Below are 18,072 nucleotides of genomic sequence, written 5' to 3'. Positions count from 1 at the left end.
TCTCATGATCCAAAAGCTGGTCTGGATAATCTCTTTTCCCTGTGTGCCACAAATACAAAAGACTTTGGATGAAGGTAAGCAGTGGAGAGTAAAGCCTTTGGGGTTTGTGTCACTGTTCCATGCTAGCTGGAGATTAATTGGTCCAAGTTCAGCTGGAAATAGCACAAAACATCCTGACGTGTTTTGGTTGAAGTTATCCCATTTGAGGAGTTCTTGCCTGGTTCCTGGAGCAGCTCAAGCCAGGCAAGTCTGCCTTGGAGTTCTCTGCCTGGAGGCTCCAAACTCCAGCTGCTGGCTCTGGGCTGCCCCTTCCAAGGCTGTGAAGCTGAAAGCTGGGATGTGCTGGGAGCCCTGAGCTCCACAGAGATTTCCATGGCTGGAAGCACTGAGAGCTTGGCTGAGGCTGGACTGCTGGAGCTCCTGCACTCCTGCACAGTGGGGCTGTGGCTCTGGGCAGCCTTGCCAGGGTGTCCTCAGCACCCTCTGCACAGGAGCCAGGGAGCTTTGGGAGCTCCCTCAGCTGCTCTGTGCTGCTGCTGGGGATGATGTCACCGATCAGCTGCAGCCTTGGGAACTTGGGAATGGTGTGGTGATGTTTCTGAAGTGACCCTTCTGGGAATATCCAGTTTGTGGGCATTTTCAAAAGGGTTTGCTTCCTGCTTGATTTGGCCCGAAGCCACCAGTTGAGATAAAACCTCATTTCCTGCAGGCTGGAGGCTTGGCTTGCCCAGCAGCTCCTCTGCTCATGCCCCATCTGCTCTGGATGAATCTGATTCTCTGGGATGAATCAGATTCCTGTGTCCTACCAGCTGAGGCTCTGCTGAGAATCCCATGGCCTCTGAGGTTATCAGAACTTGGCCATTACAACATAATCAATCACCAAGGTTAATAATATTTCACTGCTGATTCCTTCCATGAAAAGATTTCAGCTCTGAAGCAAAACTTGAGAGCAGGATGTGGAGTTTCCAACATGGTTTGATTTTGGGAAAGTAGAAGGTGACCTTTATCTTCACTGAACATTTACATCCAGTAAATGTCTTTGTCTTTAGGGCCCTCCCTGGTAGTCAATGTTCATGTTTTAACTTCAAAGCTTCTAATACAATTTTGCATGGACTCTGACTAAGGAATAGCCTTCAGCAGGCAGCTGAATTGTAGTTTTCTTTTTCTTTGGGAGGAGGAAGTGAGTGAAAGCAAATTTTGGGCATATATGACATTTTGCCTGTGCTGTAGGCCCTTAAATATAAAGCAGAACAGAACTTTGATTTATAGCTCTTGTAAATAACGCTCAGTGACATGGGCAGGTTTGTGGATTATGTTTCTTTTCATTGCATAAGCACTTATATAACTCTGATTGTTGGAATTTGCATAAAAACCAAAGCAGCCATGGATGGGTTTAACATCATGGGCTTTCCAGCAAACTGAAGCAGCAGGAGAACCTATGGTTTAAGAGGAGTTTTACTTTAGGAGGAAAAGAGCAAGTTTTATCGAAGTATATTAAGCCACAGTGGATTTTTAATAAATATTCACTGGAAGTTTCTCACTCATTAGTGATGGCATCAGGCCCCTCTGATCTGAGGCAGAAAAATTCACATTTGAAAGCTTCAGCCTAGGGAAAATTAATGTGAGTAGCTGCAGTTTCATTTTATTGAGGGAAAGTTATGGAGGCCTCTAAGGGAAAAAGGAATATGCCTTCATCCAGGGAGGTGATCACCTCCTGGAAGATGCTGAGTGCTTTGACCTCCCAGTGACTGTGGCACCTCTTTTATCTGTTTCTTGAGCTGAATATGTGGAGCAGATTAAGAGAGGATCTCTTCTTCTTTCTCTAAATTTGGACTCCACATTTGTGTCTCATCCAAGGCGCTCAGCTGAGCTGTGGATGTTGCTGGGCTGTGAACAAATCTGATCTGTGTCATCTCCCAGGGGTCAGGACAGGATCCCTTCATGCTGGGAATGTGTGAGATTTATTGCAGTCCTGCTTGAGGAGGAACAGAGGCAGATTGAAAGAAATGTGCAGGAAGGCTCAGGGTGGCACTGACAAATGTTCCCTCTCTTCCAGAATCTTTGTAATCTCCTGGATTTTGAAACGAGTAATAAACTAACATGGCTTTTAGTTTTTTCCCCTGTTCTGTATGATTGCTTTCTGGTTCCTACTGTGTGTGACAGGAAGTCAATGGTGCTGGTGGAGCTCTGTGGAATGGATAAACTCCTCACAACAGTGACTAGGAGTAGTTAAAACCAGCTCAGAAAATACGTGGTCACTTTTTACACGTCTTTGTATTTAAATTCCTTCAGCTACAGAAAGGGTAAAAAAATTTGAGTATGATGCTAAGTTGTCTGTGATCTCCCAAGGACAAGAACACTGCACTGGTTTTCACTGCTAATTTTGACATGAACTCAGGTTAAAGTTTGAGAAGCAAACACAATCTTTTGGTAGAACAGCCTGAGGTGGATGATGCTACTCCTAGGATTGCCCTGTCGTGACTATTGTGACTTCCTGAAAACTTGTCCTCACTCAGTGCCTTTAAGTTTTGTTGTTTCTCTTCTTAGTAACCTCTACTTCCTGTTCACACATTTTCCAGTGCTTTCATTGAAAGCCTGGTCCCAGATTTTCAATACATGAAACCAGATAAAATATTGTTCCTTCTACTAATGAGCAGGAACGTTATAGAGAAAAATGCTTGGTGTGCAGGAAATGTATTTTATGAAGTGAGACAAAAAGTGTTTCATAGATCAAGGAGCAAGTGAGTAGAATAATATTCATTAACATTGAAGAGGAGTTAATTTATGTGTTCAGGCTTGAAGTGGGGAGAGGCTGAACTGTGCTGTGACTGATGTTTTGTTTACAAGCTGCAATGAAATGAAATGTTTGTACTCAAACCCTGTTGCCCTCCTTTCTTCCTGGGCTCAGCTCTACTTGGGCTTCACCCTGGGCTTCAGGGGGATCTCAGCTTTGGCACCTGGAGCATCTCCTTCCCCTCATCCTGAATGTCTGCAGAGCTGTTCCTCTCTCACATTCTCACTCCTCTCTCCTGCCTGCAGCTGTGCAGTTCTACCCCCATTCTTAAATCTGTTTTCCAGAGGTGTTACCCCCTTGGACCCACTCAGGGGGACATGGGGGAAGCTTCCAGCAGCTTCTCCCAGCAGCCACCCCTGCAGCCCCCCTGCCACACAAACCCAGAGCATTAATAATTGTGGGAGACTTATGAAAGGAATAAAGAGAGGCATATATTTTTGTTGACAGAAGAAATATATTGTTTATTCCTCTGGAGTCTCCTGTTGCTCATATTGCTGCTGTGTCTTATTGCCTGTCACTGAGCTGTGCTGTGTGGGCGGAAATGTCAGGCTCTGAATTGGCTCTGTAAGAAAATCTGTGTGTTACTCTGATTTCTCATACTCACTTGGGCTTGCTTTAATGTTGTCCCTACAGAATGTTCACTTTTAGCTTCTTGCTGGCAACTTCAGACACCTATTTCTGCCATGAAGCATCCTGCTAAGGAAATGTACTCCTGGTAGTGTCTTTGTTTGTGTGTTTGTTTGTTTGTTTGTTTGTTTGTTTGTTTGTTTGTTTTTTGTGAGAGAGGGATTTTGCAAAGAAGTATTTTCAAACTGAAATGGGCCACACTGACCCAAAGTAGTCACAGGGCTGGTTCAGTCTCCTGGAGGAAATGGAAGTTACTGGATGTAATTCCAAGGGAGGCTTTGGACATCTCTCTGCTCATCTCCCTCCACCATGCTGCCAAAATTCTCAGGTGCCAGTGAAAAAGGTTGCTTAAAATGTGCTTCCACCCTGAGAAGTCAAAAGGTAAAAGCAGCATCTGCTCATTTCTCACAGGTTCTTGCTGCTGGCACTCAGAAGTAGAAGGCTTTGGGGGAAAAGTGGTTCCTGGTGCCAGTGCTGGCCATGCTGAGCTGGGTTCTCTGGGTCACATGGAATATCTCCAGCTGAGCTGAGCTCTGGTTTTAGTTTTCAGGAGATTTGCAGCTACAGAAAAGGTGTTTGTCAGTGGGAGCAATGCACAAGAAGGAAGGGGATTCCTCTCATTGCCCCTTAGGTTTGTTACCATGAAGAGTATTCAGGCATAACCAAAAAAAGTTTAATATATTAAACTCTGTGAGTTCAACTGAGTAGAGGTGTGGAACAAGCAGGTAACCTTATTTGCAATCTTATTTTTTCATGATGCAAGCCCAGTTTCCATGGGTTTGCACAGGTGCCTCTGGAGATTTCACATCACAGTGTTTGTGAAGTGTTGCTTAAGATCTCTCTGAAGTCAGAGCACCAGCTTAGGTGTCATTAATGTAATATTTTGGCTAAGCAGGATATTCATTGCCAGTGTTGACGTGAATGAAAATTATTTGGCTTTTAGATCACAGGATGCATTCGAAAGCTATGAAAGACATCAATTTGCTTTTCAACAGAGCCCTCAAGTTGATAATTACCAGATAAAGGTGGAAAACCCCAATGCCATTTTCATGGAGTTGCAATGCAACGTTTCCTTTGCCAAAAATTTGTAACACTCCAAGCAAAAGTTGTTCAAGGTTGTTATATTTGTGGAACCCAGAAAAAAACCTTTTGGGTGAAATTTACTGTAGAAGTTTGGCCTGATCCAGAAATGTGATAGAGAAAATTCCAACCCAAGCATGAAAAACTGGTGAAACTGTTGGAAATAGGATCTTTAATGGGCCATGTAAGGTGATGTTAGTAGCAGGTAGTTTCAGCTGCCCTTCTCTACTCCCTTCCTCTCAGCTCTTCCCTCTATACTGTGAACAAGCTCTACCACTGCAGTCAGCACTTCCCCTCACTCTGCCAAAATACAGCTTGAAATGAGTTTTCACAACTCAATTCTAAAAGGCTTTATTATGGAAACAGTTCACGCCTTCAAGGAGTATATTTAGGTCTCGTGAAAAATGCCAAGTTGCGAGCTCTGGAGGCAAATTCTAAATTTATAAACAAATCAGGCTGAAGTCATCCCAAAGTATCCCATGTCTCCAAGAGGAGTGCTCAGCCTCCTGCTGCAGGAGATGGTGGCTGTGGTGCTGTCCTGCCATCCCAGCATTTGAGAATCACAGAATGCCTAAGGCTGAAAAAGACCTCCAAGATCATTGAGTCCAGCCACTAACTCAGCACTGCCAGGTCTGTTAAACTCTAAATGCCACGTCAAATGGTTTTTGAACACCTCCAGGGATGGTGATTCCACTGCTGCTCTGAGCAGCCTCTCACTGGCCACTCTTTCAGTGAAGAAATTCTTCCTAATATCCCATCTCTTCCTAATATCCCATCTCTTCCTAATATCCCATCTCAACCTGCCTTGGTGCAACCTGAGGCTGTTTCCTCTCATCCTTGTTGTCTGGAAGAAGTGACTGACCCCAGCTGGCTCCAACCTCCTCTCAGGTAATGAGTGGGCACCAGGGAGAGTGCCTGAGGGCCAGGAAGCTGGAAAAGGGATGGGGAAACCTTCCCTGTGGGGACAGGGTGAGAAAATTGGGATGTTCATCCTGGAGAAGTTTGTCTGGAGACCCCAGAGCACCTTCCAGGGTCTGAAGGGGCTGCAAGGAGAGGGGCTCTGCACCAGGAACTGGAGGGATGGCTTTACACCGAGAGAGGGGAAATTTAGGTTCGGATATTGGGCAGAAATTGTTCCCTGTGAGGGTGCTTCTCCCTGGCAAAGGGTGCCCCGAGAAGCTGGGGCCGCCCCTGGATCCCTGGCAGTGCCCAAGGCCAGGCTGGACACCGGGGCTTGAACCAGGTGATCTTTAAGGTCCCTTCCCACCCAAACCATTCCACAATCCCACATCATTGTGTGACACCCACACACAATGGGACACACTCCCATCGTGAAGGACACAGCGCTCAATGACTAGACGGTGACAGCGGGGCTCCTGTCACCGTGACGCCGCCCAGGATCCCCTCCGCCGCGGTGCTGTCGGTGCCCGGGCAGTGCCGTGGAGCTGTCGGTGCCCGGACAGTGCCAAGGAGGTGTCGCAGGTGCCGGTGTCGCCTCCCCGGCCATGGCGGCGCGGCCGCTCCCTCACGCGTGCTGCCTGCAGGGGGCGCTGTGCGCTGTGCGCGCGGCGCGGCCGCCAGGGGGCGCACGGGGCCGCGGCCATGGCGCTGAGGGCGGAGGGGCGGTGTGGGGGGGGGGGGAAGGAGCCGCCGCCCCGCCCGCCTCAGTCACCGGCGGAGCCGCAGCGAGCGCAGCGCTGTCCCTTCAGCACCGCTCCCCCCGCGGACACCGCGGGCTCCACACCGGCCCCGCCGCCGCCTCTCGCCGCCTGCTTGGCAGTAAGTAACGCAGCCGTGCCCGCAGAACCCCCACCCTGACCGCCTGCGCTGCCGCTCCCGGGGAGATGGGATGGGGGACCCCCGAGCGCTCCGGGATGCGCAGGGGAGGGGGTTCCGAAAGTCCAAGGGGGCTGCAAAAATGGGAGAGGAGCATTAAAAACCCTCCTGGGGTCAGTGGGAGACGCGCCGTGTCCTCGTGTCCCGCTGCGTGTCCGCGGTGGTGGCGGTGCTGGTGGCACTCCCGGTGATGCTGGTGATATGCCCGGTGATGCTGGTGGCTCTCCTGCCAGCACTGGTGACATTCCCGGTGGTGCTGGTGACATTCCCGGTGGTGCTAATGACATTCCCGGTTATGCTGGTGACATTCCCAGTCGTGTTGGTGGCATTCCCACCAGTGCCGGTGGCTCTCCCGGCGCTTCGGGATGCGCCGTGTTTGGGCTGACAGCGAGGGGTTTAAAGGCTGATTGTGGGGTTTAGAAGCTGTTTGTGTGATTTAAAGGCTCTTTGTGGTGTTCAGAGGGTGTTTGTGGCGTTTAGAAGGTGCTTTTGGGGTTTGGAGGGTGTTTATGGGGTTTAGAGGCTGTTTGTGGGGTGTCTGTGTAAGGCAATTGCTTTGCTGTAGTGAAGCGTCATTCCCTGTAACCCAGGCACCGACACCTGAACCCAAAGCCAGCAGGGCAAGGCAGGAATTGTCCCCTTCCCCTGCCCCGGTGACATTGCTCATCTCCCCCGGTTTCAGGTCTGGAAAGCCGGCTGCAAGGATGGTGAAGCTGGGGAGTAATTTGAACGACAAGAACAACAAACCACCATCCAACGAAGATGGTTTTCAGACAGTTCCTTTGATCACGCCTTTGGAAGTAAATCACCTGCAGTTCCCGGCTCCGGAAAAGGTAAAACAAAATCACAATGTGCTCCTGCATGGTTGCGCTCACGGACGTGCCCCTTGCTTGTCACTGGGCTCTGGTGATGGGAATCGTGGCACATTTATTCAATAAATAAACAGGGGTTATCTTTCACTGTGTGTTTATCTGTTTAAACGCGGCAAATAAGCACGCAGATATCCCCCAGTGCATTCCGTCCTCAAAAAAAGAACCCCAAATATTCCTAAATACAACGGGAGAAAAAACCTTGGTGTGTTTCTCTTGCAAAGCTGGGGAAACTGAGGAGCAGCGTGCAATATGTTATTATCAGTAAGATTAATGGCCTGCTTTGAGAGGAGGTAATGTGATAACTCTGCCGAAATAAGCAGCTGTTTTAATTATCTCAGTTAAGCTCTGTTTTCTTCTCCGTGGCTTTGAAAAGCTGATTTGGGCACTGAGGATGCTGATTTCTCTGGGGACGGTGGCTGAGTTCCTGGGGGACAGCCCAGGGACTCGTTTGGCCCCGGGCAGGGGACATTGTTCTCCCTTACCCTCTCAAGTCTCTCACACCCGAATGCAGCACTAAAACCCCCAGGAATGTGCGATTGGCTGCGGGTTGTGTTGGGATTTTTTGGCTGCAGCGTGAACTAGGAAATCTTTTGTCTACATCCCCGTGGGGATGATGCAAATCAGTATAACCTGGTGAGGACATGATGAGACTGTAAAAATCCGTATTCCCCAACAGCCCTCACCAAAACAAAGCCTGTCTGCAATGTAGTTCCCAGATACCACAGAGGTGGAGCCAGCCCACCCCAAAGTACAGACAGAATGATTAGATCTTGCAGGATAATGGAATAACAGCAAAATTAACACTGATGGTTATTGAACATATATCCTGCTTTTACCATGGAACAAAATGAATTTTCCCTAAATACATTAGGAGAACATGGTGATGGATGGGATAAACCTGTCTAGGTAGACAAACCGTGTTTATTTTAGGATAGAGCTGAGTCAACTGCCTTGACATCCTGGGAGCCAGAGCTGTGCCAGACAAAGGAACTGGTCCCATTCTCCACGTGCCTCATGGCAAACAGGAGCAACTTGGCTGCATTCAGGAGAGTTGGACTTCTGTGAATTGTTGTGAAACAAGGCTAAGCCAGCCCTTATCTGTGACTCTGATAAATAAGATTAATCAAAATAATTCGGGCAAAGCAATATGATTTGTTATAAATGTCTGAAAAGTTTAGGGGAACCGTAGATGTGTAAAACCTCTGATGCCAATACAAAGGACTCGTTGAGATCACCCAGTGTCACATGGCAATGTGGGATTGAAATGACTTGTGGAGCAGGTGAGACATGGATTACCCAACAAAGAGCTTTCCAAGCTGATCGAGTGCTAAGAGTGTGTTCCAGTTGCCTGATGGTGAGCAAACACTGCTGTGGATCAGTGTGGTGTGATTCCTTGCTGATTTTTCTGTTTAAACATGCCCACATCAATAATTCACGTGTTGTTAGGTTACATTACCTTCATTAGCATACATTACTGCCAATGCATCTACCAACATCCATATTTTTCTTTGCTGGAAGTGTGGGATGTATCTCCGGGCGTGCTGAGCGTGATTCAGAACTCATTAGAGTCAGAGCTATTGATTTCTGCAGGCTGTGGTTCATCTCCTCCTGCAGCAGGGCCGCAGTTAACGGGCTGGAAATCCCTTCACCAGGAGGAGAGGTTATTTATGATAAAAGCAAAATAATTCACGACCTGTTTCCTTTGCTCTCTGTAGAAGGGGTTCTGGTGGGGTGAGCCCACCCCGGGGCAGAGGGGCTGTGTAAAGAGCTGCTAATAAGGAGCTGAGCCTCAGGTGAAAAGCTTGGGCAGAGGTTAAGTGAGAGGGGCAAATTGCAGCTTTGTTCTTGAGAAAGCAAAGCTGCTGCTGGATTCAGGCAGACTGTCCCCTTGAGAAGGAGTGGACATGGACTTCGAGTTTTTCAGGGTATATTCTTGTTTGGACTTGCCTTGCTGTCAGGAGACTGGGTTAAAAAAAAAACCCCTAAAATTGACTTTTCTCGTCGAGCGACTGATTTTTAGCCCGGGAGAATGAGACCTGAGGGTTCCTGTGCCTGGTGCATGGGATGCTGCAGGAGCCAGGAGAGCCCGACGGCTGTGAGGGACAGCTCCGGTGTCGAATGTGAGGGACAGCTCCGGTGTCCCCTGTGAGGGACAGCTCCACGGGGCTCTACAGCCTCGGGGCTTTCCTGCAATGCTGCCACCCAGCTCCTGCATCGCATCCTCGGCACTGCACACAGACAGCCTGCATTGTCCTGGCAGCTCCTGTAAGTGAGACCTGAAAAAAAAACCCTGCTAAAATATTCTCCTTTCTGGGCTTCTCTTTGCTGTCGGAAAGGATCTTCGTTTAGGAAATTCTGAGTTTTTGACCTGCATCTAACCCTGGGGTCAGGGCAATCCAGGGTGCGTCAAAACCAGGGCAAGGAGGTTTGGGTGCAGCTCAGGGCTCTGTCTAGAGGAGGAATAGTAACAGCTTTGGAGAGTGATCCAAGAGTGTACAAGGGCTTGTGCTGGGCAGCCCAGCTGCTGTCTCTACAATAATGCCCTCACCTGGTGTGTATCTGCAAGTTCTGCTCCTTTTTGTTTCAGTTGAGTATTAGATACCTGCATGGAAGTTGAAGAACATCAAAATTGTTTTTTGTTGGATCCCTGAAAGCACCCCACAAAGCTTGTGGAATCTACAGGTTGAAAATGGTGGTTTAAGGACCTTAAATTGTCGATTTTTTTCTTTATTTTAAGGACATTTTTGTAGCTGAATCACTTTGAGAGTCACTCAAAGTGACTCTCAGCATTAACCTATGTAGGTGTTTCACCAGAGCTTCCATCATCTCTTGCCAAGTGTTTTTTGTGTCTGGTTCCTCTGTCACAGAAAGGATACGGAGATAGAATATAAAAATGAGGCTTTTACTGATGTGATGTAAACCCTGAAGTCCAGCTCTTTTCAGATAGTTCCTTGAAGAAATCATATTGGGGGTGAGAAAGGAAAACTCTTAAAGGTGTGCTTAAATTTCCTGTCTGTCCTTTTGGGGGTGCTTTCCTAACAGGCTTGTTCTCCAAAGCACTGAGAGCTGAGCAGCTCCCTCTGACTCCCACCTTGCTGCTGTTGGAAAAATGCAGGCAGGATTTCAGGAGGCTTCAGTTTGGCAAAATTCTTCTTTTTTAAAATTGCAGCCCACTGGAATATCTTCTTCCTTCTCCCACCAAAGGAGGATGTCCCCTCCTTGTGCTGCTCCTCCGGCAGCATCAGCATTCTCACCCTTCTGTCAGCGCTTGTGTGGCTGCAGGGAGACAAACAGGGCAGGAATTGTCCCCCTAAGGTGCTAAGCCTGCTGTGCATTTATATTTATTGACAATCTTCAAGCATTTCCCTTGCCCCTGTTCCCTTGCTGGGGCAGAAGGCAGTCAGGTGCTCCTAAATCATTTTTGCATGGCCTTTTTGGTGAGATCCATCCATGTAACAGCAATAATAGCCCCATTAACAATGACAAGCCCTTGACCTGGCTTTTTATGTCTCTGAATTTCATTTCTTTTGATTCAAAAAGCAAAAAAAAAAAAAAACCACAAAAAAAACCACCTAACAGAATTCTTTTATCTTTTAGGACCAAAGGGAAAAAGAGGAGCTGTTGCCTTGTTTTCCAAGGCATAGACAAACAGCTTCAGCTGTGATTGTATCCTGGCAATGATAATGCTGAAAGATGTGCCGCTTTTCAGGGACCATTCTGTTCACTGAAATGTGAAATGAAACCAACAACTGGGGACCCCTTGGTCTCTTGGCTTGCTTCAGTGTAATCCATCAGGAAATACCTCTGCTCTGGCAGTAAAATCCTAATTTTACATAACACAAAAGTGCATGAAAGCTCTTGTCAGGCTGTAAAAAACATCGAGCACCTCTTTTGTGGTGAAGGCTGCAAAAGGCTTATCATGTGATTCATTGTTCTTTATTTTGAATGCATCAGGAGGCTCGAGAATTAATTTCTCTAGTGGCAAATTCCTGCCACAAGCCCAGGAAAACAAAAAGAAAATAGATGTAACAGCTCTCTTCAAATGCTCTCCCCACCCTCTGCTCCTGCCCCTGGCCACATCCCTCTCTGAGTGGCTGAGGCCATTCATTTACAGAGTTCCTGGAGATCAGGAGGCTCCCTGGTGTTCACAGCCTGTCCCTGTTGGTTTAACAGAAAATAACGTTTGGTCCTGGCCAGCTGAGCAGGAATAATTCAGAGTAGCTGGATGAGTGCTCCTGTACCTCGGGGACTGCTCGGAGCTCGGTGCTGGGTAGCAGTGTCAGCCTGCCCTCTGTGCAGCCTGAAGGGGCTGCTTTTGGGGAGCTGGGGCTGCTTTTGGGGAGCTGCTGCTCCTCCTGGGGCTGCAGGCAGCTCAGCATCCCCAGCTGAGCATTCCTGGGAGCTCTGCAGGAGCCGGGGACAGGCAACTCCTGGTCCTCTGCTGGTGAGGCTGGTGGGATGCCACAAAATGCTGGGATAGTGATCAGGCAGGGAGAGGAAAGGATGGAGGAGGGAGGAGGAGGATGCAAAGGGAAAGAAAACATGGATAAAACAAAGGAAGGGAAGAACAAATAAAAAGGAACAGGCTGTCTTGCCTTTCCCCATCCTTTTTTCTCTCCACTTGGGATAGTCTGCCTCATCCCCAAAAATAGCAAAGTCTGAGCCTTCCTCTCCTGTTCCCCTCCTACACTGTGCAAATTCCTTTGTCCTCTGGATGTGTATTAGAACTGAGCACCACCCCTGCTCATTAGGCTGCAGTAAGTCCTTGCAGCATCCCACTCGGGCAGGGCAGCATTTGGGGAACCTCCTTGATGTTGTTTGCACGTTTTGCACAGCCCTGCTCGTGTCCTTGGCAATTCCTGCTCCTGTTTGGATGTCACTCCGTGCTGGCCTTCTTCTCACACACCAACCTCTCCACTACACTCGTCCACTAGGGACCTGGAGCAGCTTCCAGCAGCCTCCCATCATTCAGAGAATGTGCTGCTGCAGCAGAGCTTCACTCTGAACATCCCAGGATTTGTGTAGCCTGGGCAGAAATCTCCCTCCTTATCTGCTCTGCCGTCAGTGCCTGAATTGGGGGCTTTAAAGCTGCCTGGGTGTGTGAGCTCCATTACCTCCCTTAAGCCCAGCTCTGTCTGCACTGCAATTCCTGGGGCTGCATCCTGCAGAAACAGCAGGAATGGACTCAGGAATGGCTCTTGGGCTATGGAGGCTTGGCTGAAGCTGTTCTTTTTTCGTTTCCACGAAAACCCACTGCTGAGGGTGGAAGTGATTTCAGCAAGGCTGTTAGAGGAACCCCACATACCAGTTCCTTACTGGTGTGGAAAGGAGAACTGGGCAGGAATCTTGGCTGCTGGAAATCAGTGAAGGGAAATCAGTGGAGCTCTGCTAATTCAGCCTGGCCAATTTGTGATTGATTCTTTTGTCTGCTTTGCTAAACCCTCTCCTGGATGAACCTACTGAAATCAGTTTTCCTCAGCCCACCTCCTGTGGGTTCCTGGTGGTTATGGGCACACAGGGGTTTGTAGGGAGACTTGGCTGAATAAATTCTGAGCCACTTTTGTTCTTGGGGCTGTGCCTTGCCCCTTCTCAGCTGCTTTCAGCTCCCAGTGCAGCCTTTGCATTCTGTGCTGCCTTTCACTGGTGATGCCAGGGCTGATTACATTTGCTGTCTTTGTCCTTTTGCGATGTTCCTTATGCCTGGAATATCCTCCTGGCACTGAGTCAGGAGAGCACTTTTATCCTACCACCCTCTGTGAAACTCATTTCCAACACAACACCCATTAAATGAGCTGATAGGGGTAAAAAAATAGCAGAGTACTGACCCTGGCTTTCTCCGGGGACTATGGATTTGATCCAAGGCATCTTTTTCTTAATTATTTTTTTTTTACTTTGTTTGTTGCTTGATATTTCAGGCACTTTATGTATTCAAATAATGACTAGGATGCCATTACCTACATCCCAAATGCCAATTTTAATATCAGCCTTTGGGAAGCCTGCCTGCTGAGATGTGTCCATCCTGTAGATTTGGAAGCATAGCTGCCATTCCTGTAGGATGGGACATAGCCATAATCATTTCAGGAAGCTTTAAAGACTTAAATCTCTAAAAATCTGGGAATTTGCAGCATGGGGATTGCCAGGTAATCTGAGATCTGTCCACTTTATCCATTTTCTGGCAGTAGCCAGGGCAACAGTCAGGAGGAGGTACAGGAGGTGCTGCAGGGAGCTGCTCATGCCTATCAATGTTTCATCCTAAGCCTGCAAGGCCAGAGATTGTTTTAAGCCCTGGAACATGATTTTCCCATCTCTTGTCCTCTATTCTTGTAGTGCTAAGTATTTTAACTCAGCTGCTGTTGGCAATGTTGGCATCTCATTTGCTCTTTGGAGCTGGCTCTGGGTGAGGATTAGGCTGCAGAATTGTGTGTGCAGGTGGTGGATTCTGCTTGGCTTGGAGCACACAGGGGAGAACCTGCCCCGGTCCCAGCAGGTTTAGTGCCAGCTTTAGGCTGGGGACACCTTTTGCTGTCACCTGGCCCCTGCTGCACCCCGAGGTCCTGCTCAGCTGCTGGTGCTTTGTTGGGTAACAAAGGAAACCATGACATTGGTGCCAGTGAGAAGTTGATATTTCCCCTTCTGTTTCTGCAAGGAATGGAGAAAGACGTGGAAGGGAAGGAAGCTGAGTCTCATTTTCATTTAAAAGTGAGCCTGACTAATCCGCCTGGAAACGGGTGGGGGTGTTACAACCATTTTGTGGGACTACAGAGTCCAGCTTTGAACTTGGAGGGAACCTTTCTCCTTGGTAGCAGCAACACATTTTGTTTATCCCTTCTGTCAATCTGACAGCTACTCTGACTGAGAGACTCTTCATTATTAATAATCCCAGGAAGTAGTATTTTAAATTTTTATGGTTTGCGCTTTGCAGCACCTGAACCACAATATATTACATGCACCGAGGCAGTGGAGTGGGAATTACAGCAAGGCTGCATGTCCTTTTCCAAATGAATAATTTAAAGTTTTCACAATGCCAGTTATGTTAAATATTATTACTCATTTCTTCAGGGAAAACCATAGAGCTCAAATGCAAATATAAAGTGGCAATAAATGATGTTACATTTAGCCAGTTGGAGACAAGGCTCAGAATTCATATCAGTTCATTTTCTGAAACACTTACTTCATCCCTTTGCTGGAAAATCCTTTTCAAGGTTCCATGCTTAATGGGATATTTTTCAATTTGTCACATTTCACATCTACTCTGCTCTTTCCTCCTTACAGCAAATGCTTTTAATATAGCCCACTTGGTTAGGAGCTTGCTTTCTTTTCCCTTTCAGCAGCCCAAATCCCTGGATTTCCCAGCACTCTCCCACTGTTTACCTTCTCAAGGTTGTGGATGATGGATTTCCTGCTGGTGTAGGCCGACTCTCATCTGTTGTTTCTCACCTCAGCACACCTATAATTTCCCAAAGCATCACTACAGAGAGGGAGCATGGTCCTGCATCCATTAAAGCTGAGGAAAGATTTCCTATTGATCCCAGTCGTGGCACTGGCATTAAGCCTGGAATAATAAGAGCATTTAGGTTTGGAACTCAATAAATGTATTAACAAACAGCATCATTAGGAACATCTTGTGTGGAGCAGGGTGATGGATGTGGCTCGTGGTCCTGTTGAGGTGGGGTTTCACAATTTCCAGGCCATTCCCTGCAGGCTGCTCTCAGCTCTTCAGAAGTGTTTGTGGGACTGCAATGAGGAACCAGAAGATCCAAGGAAGAGAACAGAATGTCAAAACCTTTCCAGACATGGAATGTTGCTGCATCTGCTGGCCTGGGATGGCTGAGGGGAACAATTCTGCAGAGCTGCCATTTTCCACAGGTTGTCTGACTGCCTTCCCGCCCCATCATCCCTTGCTAGCCCCTAATCCCAAAAATGTCACATTTATATGGAGAATCTGCTGGAGCTGCCATTCTCTCTCCTCAATGAAGGTCTGAGAAAACAGTGCATTGTGAGCAGTGAACCAAGCCTGGTGTGAACTCCTGACTCAGCCACCAAGTGGGACCCAGCACATCACTGAGATTCTTTTTTTGTCTTTTTTCCCTCCTCCTCCATGAGTAATGTGGGATGCTGGGGTCGTGCTGTGTGCAGAGCCCCTGAGCCATCGATGAAGAATTCCCCAGGATCCCCAAGCATCCTGCTGGAAGTGGCTGTGGGAAGGAGCCTGGAGCCAGCTCCATAGGCCAAAGCCCTTAAATGCACACTTAACTTGAAATACCCGGCTCATCCTGCTGATGTTAATAGGACTACTTGCATCCTTAAGTGCTTTGCTGAATTGGTGGTTAATTAGCTCAAATTCTAAACAAACCTGGTTAAGGAGGAAGCTGCAAGGATTGCAGTGAGGGTTTCCATAATTAGATGTGACTTTTTGCTGGTCCACAACCCTTTTTTCTCTGCTCATATTCTCACAATCTGCAAACCCCATCTAGGAAGCAACTTTGAACAGCTTTATTTTGGATGTAAGATGAAGAAAGTCCCAGGTAATTTATTGGTGTCCCCTTTACTGCATATGCAAGAACAGCTCAGTTCCTGCAACTTGAAGGTGCTGTATCTCTGGGAAATGGTGTGAAAACTTTAAGAACAGATCACAGGAGCAAGATAATCTGCAGGGAGATTCCCTGAGCTAAATCCATCTGGAAGTTCCCCCTTAGAGCAGATCATTTCCAACATCCCAGAGAAGGGCAGGAGATGAGATATCTTTCCAGGACCCCAATTTTCCCCTTTCTTTCCCCGATTTCAACCCAGAGCAACTCCCAAGCCAGCAGAGAGCAGCCGAGGAGAAGGCCTGGGGATGATTCTGGTGCTGTGGGCTGCGTGAAGGGCAGCAGCTCTCCCAGGAAAGCTGTGCTGGTGTGAGATGGATGTTCCCTGTTCCACGGGAGCAGTGGGATCCGGGCTGGCCGCAGCTGCTCGGGGGCAGCGCTGAGCATCGCCCCGACTGCCGAGCCGGGAGGCTCTGATTGCTCCACCTTCAGCAGCGATTCGGGCAGGATTTCTGCAAGACTTCACTGCCAGGAATTTTTTTTTTTTTTTTTTTTTTTTCTCTCGCTGGCAAAATGGAAAAAGAAGGTGGAAAAGGAGTGATGGCAGGGAATGGGGGAAGGCAAATCTTTCCCACCCAACTCAAATCTGAAGGCTGGAAAATGAAAACGGATCAAGCAAAAAAAAAAAAAAATAGACTTAAATTGCAGAAAGGTTTCTTTAGAAGATTGATTATTCCTTTTCCAAATTTGCACTTTTAACTCTGCAAGAGTGGGATCCATGCTCAGGCTGATTTATTTAGCCTGTGGGGGACTGAGCAAGAAGGAGCTCTGTTCTTCTCAATGTACACCCCATGCCCTCAGCAAAATTGCATTTTTATTGTTGCTGCCACGATACTGAATGGTCCCCCCCACTGCAGGTTTTCAGTTTTCTGTTTGACCTTTGTCATTTGATTTCTGTGCTCTCCTCTAAAGAGGAGACTTCACTGCCTGCCCTTTCTGCTGCTGAGTAATTCCAGTGGGTGTCTGACAAAGACACTTGTGGAGAGCAGGTTTTTAACTCGTGCCTGCTAAAAGCCCTTTAGCAAAGGTGCTTCTTCCCTCTTCCACCAAAGCTTTTTGATGCCTTTGCAAAACACTGCCCAGGGTGGCTCTGGCTCTGTGCACACTCATTTCACTGCTGGCACAGTCAGCAAATTGTGTTTCAAGTACCTTCTGATCTGGCTGGGGCCTGAGGTTGCTTATTTATTCCCAGATGTGATAGAATTGCTGCAGGACCTGAATCTGATGCCTGCTGAAGGAAGGGCTGTGTGGGTTCATTTTCAGACTCTGTATCCCTACAGCATGATTCAAACTTTCCTGCTTATTGGAGAAATGGAACAATTAAAAAATAGCCATAACAAAATTGGTGAAGAAGAAAAACAAATTATAGCTAGAAGCAATGAAAGTTTTAATTTTATTTTTTTTCTTATATTCTGCCTTTCATTAAGACCCAGGGTTACAATTTGTGGAAAAGCTCTAATATAAATTTTAAAAATTTTCTGCTGCTAAGATTTATATCAAGCAGGAAGCATGTATTTGGGAGAATTGGATATTGTCTGAAAAGAGAAAGAGAGCAATTTCTGGACACAGCTGCTGGCTGATGCTCTGTAATTGACTGTCCTGGGTGTACAAAAGGCCGGGGAGCACTGAAGGCTGGCCAGCTGCACTGGGTGCATTTCCTCCTTTGCAGGGAGAAAATGAGGTCATGGCTTGTTTGGAGCTCAGGGCTGACCTGGGCCACTCTGTCCTGGCTGCAGAGGGAGCTTTGCTTTATTCTGCCCACACTGTGCTGGGCAAAGTGGGCAAAATGGGCTTTGATTCACCAGTGGGTTCAGAGCAGGGTCAGGATTCACCCCAAACCTCTCCCTGTTGGTCATTTCCCCTCCTCTGTGTTGTTACAGATTTTCATTAATAAGGTATTAAATGGTTAACTGTTTTTTTGTTACAAGGTTTTTTAAGGCTAAACTGTCTAATTAAGAAATGACATTTAAATTATTTTTTTCTTTTAGCTCAGTAACTAATTACTTGAAGTCTGCACTGCAGACTTTCTGTCTAATTACAAAATATTACTTAAACTTATGAAAAAGAAGGAAGAAGGTAAAGAAGAACAAATTGCCTCCACCCTAAAATTTCTGCCTTGTTTCATATATGTTGAAATTTATCAATTATTCTACAACAGTTTCTGACCTATTTTTAACAATTTATATTACTATATTCTAAAACTTCAAATTCTACATTTTTAACCTTGTGATATTACACATTTGTAATTAACTACACATTTGTAATTTTAGTGTTA

General features: G+C 47.2%; 1 protein-coding gene across 1 annotated transcript in view; it reads left to right on the top strand.

Annotated features, from left to right (window-relative positions):
• The first annotated feature begins 6,153 nt into the window (after positions 1–6,153).
• Positions 6,154–18,072, top strand: part of NSG2 (neuronal vesicle trafficking associated 2) — a 30,937-nt gene continuing 19,018 nt past the window's right edge. Inside the window, exons 1-2 of the mRNA XM_063169033.1 lie at positions 6,154–6,280; positions 7,020–7,170. Of these exons, the coding sequence (XP_063025103.1) occupies positions 7,042–7,170 (129 nt within the window). The 5' untranslated portion in view covers positions 6,154–6,280; positions 7,020–7,041. The remainder of the gene's footprint in view (positions 6,281–7,019; positions 7,171–18,072) is intronic.

The sequence above is a fragment of the Melospiza melodia genome, chromosome 14, assembly GCF_035770615.1.
Source record: "Melospiza melodia melodia isolate bMelMel2 chromosome 14, bMelMel2.pri, whole genome shotgun sequence".
NCBI classification, from domain to species: Eukaryota; Metazoa; Chordata; class Aves; order Passeriformes; family Passerellidae; genus Melospiza; species Melospiza melodia.
The sequence above is the reverse complement of the archived record's forward strand: the minus strand, read 5'-3'. Positions and strand labels throughout refer to the sequence as shown.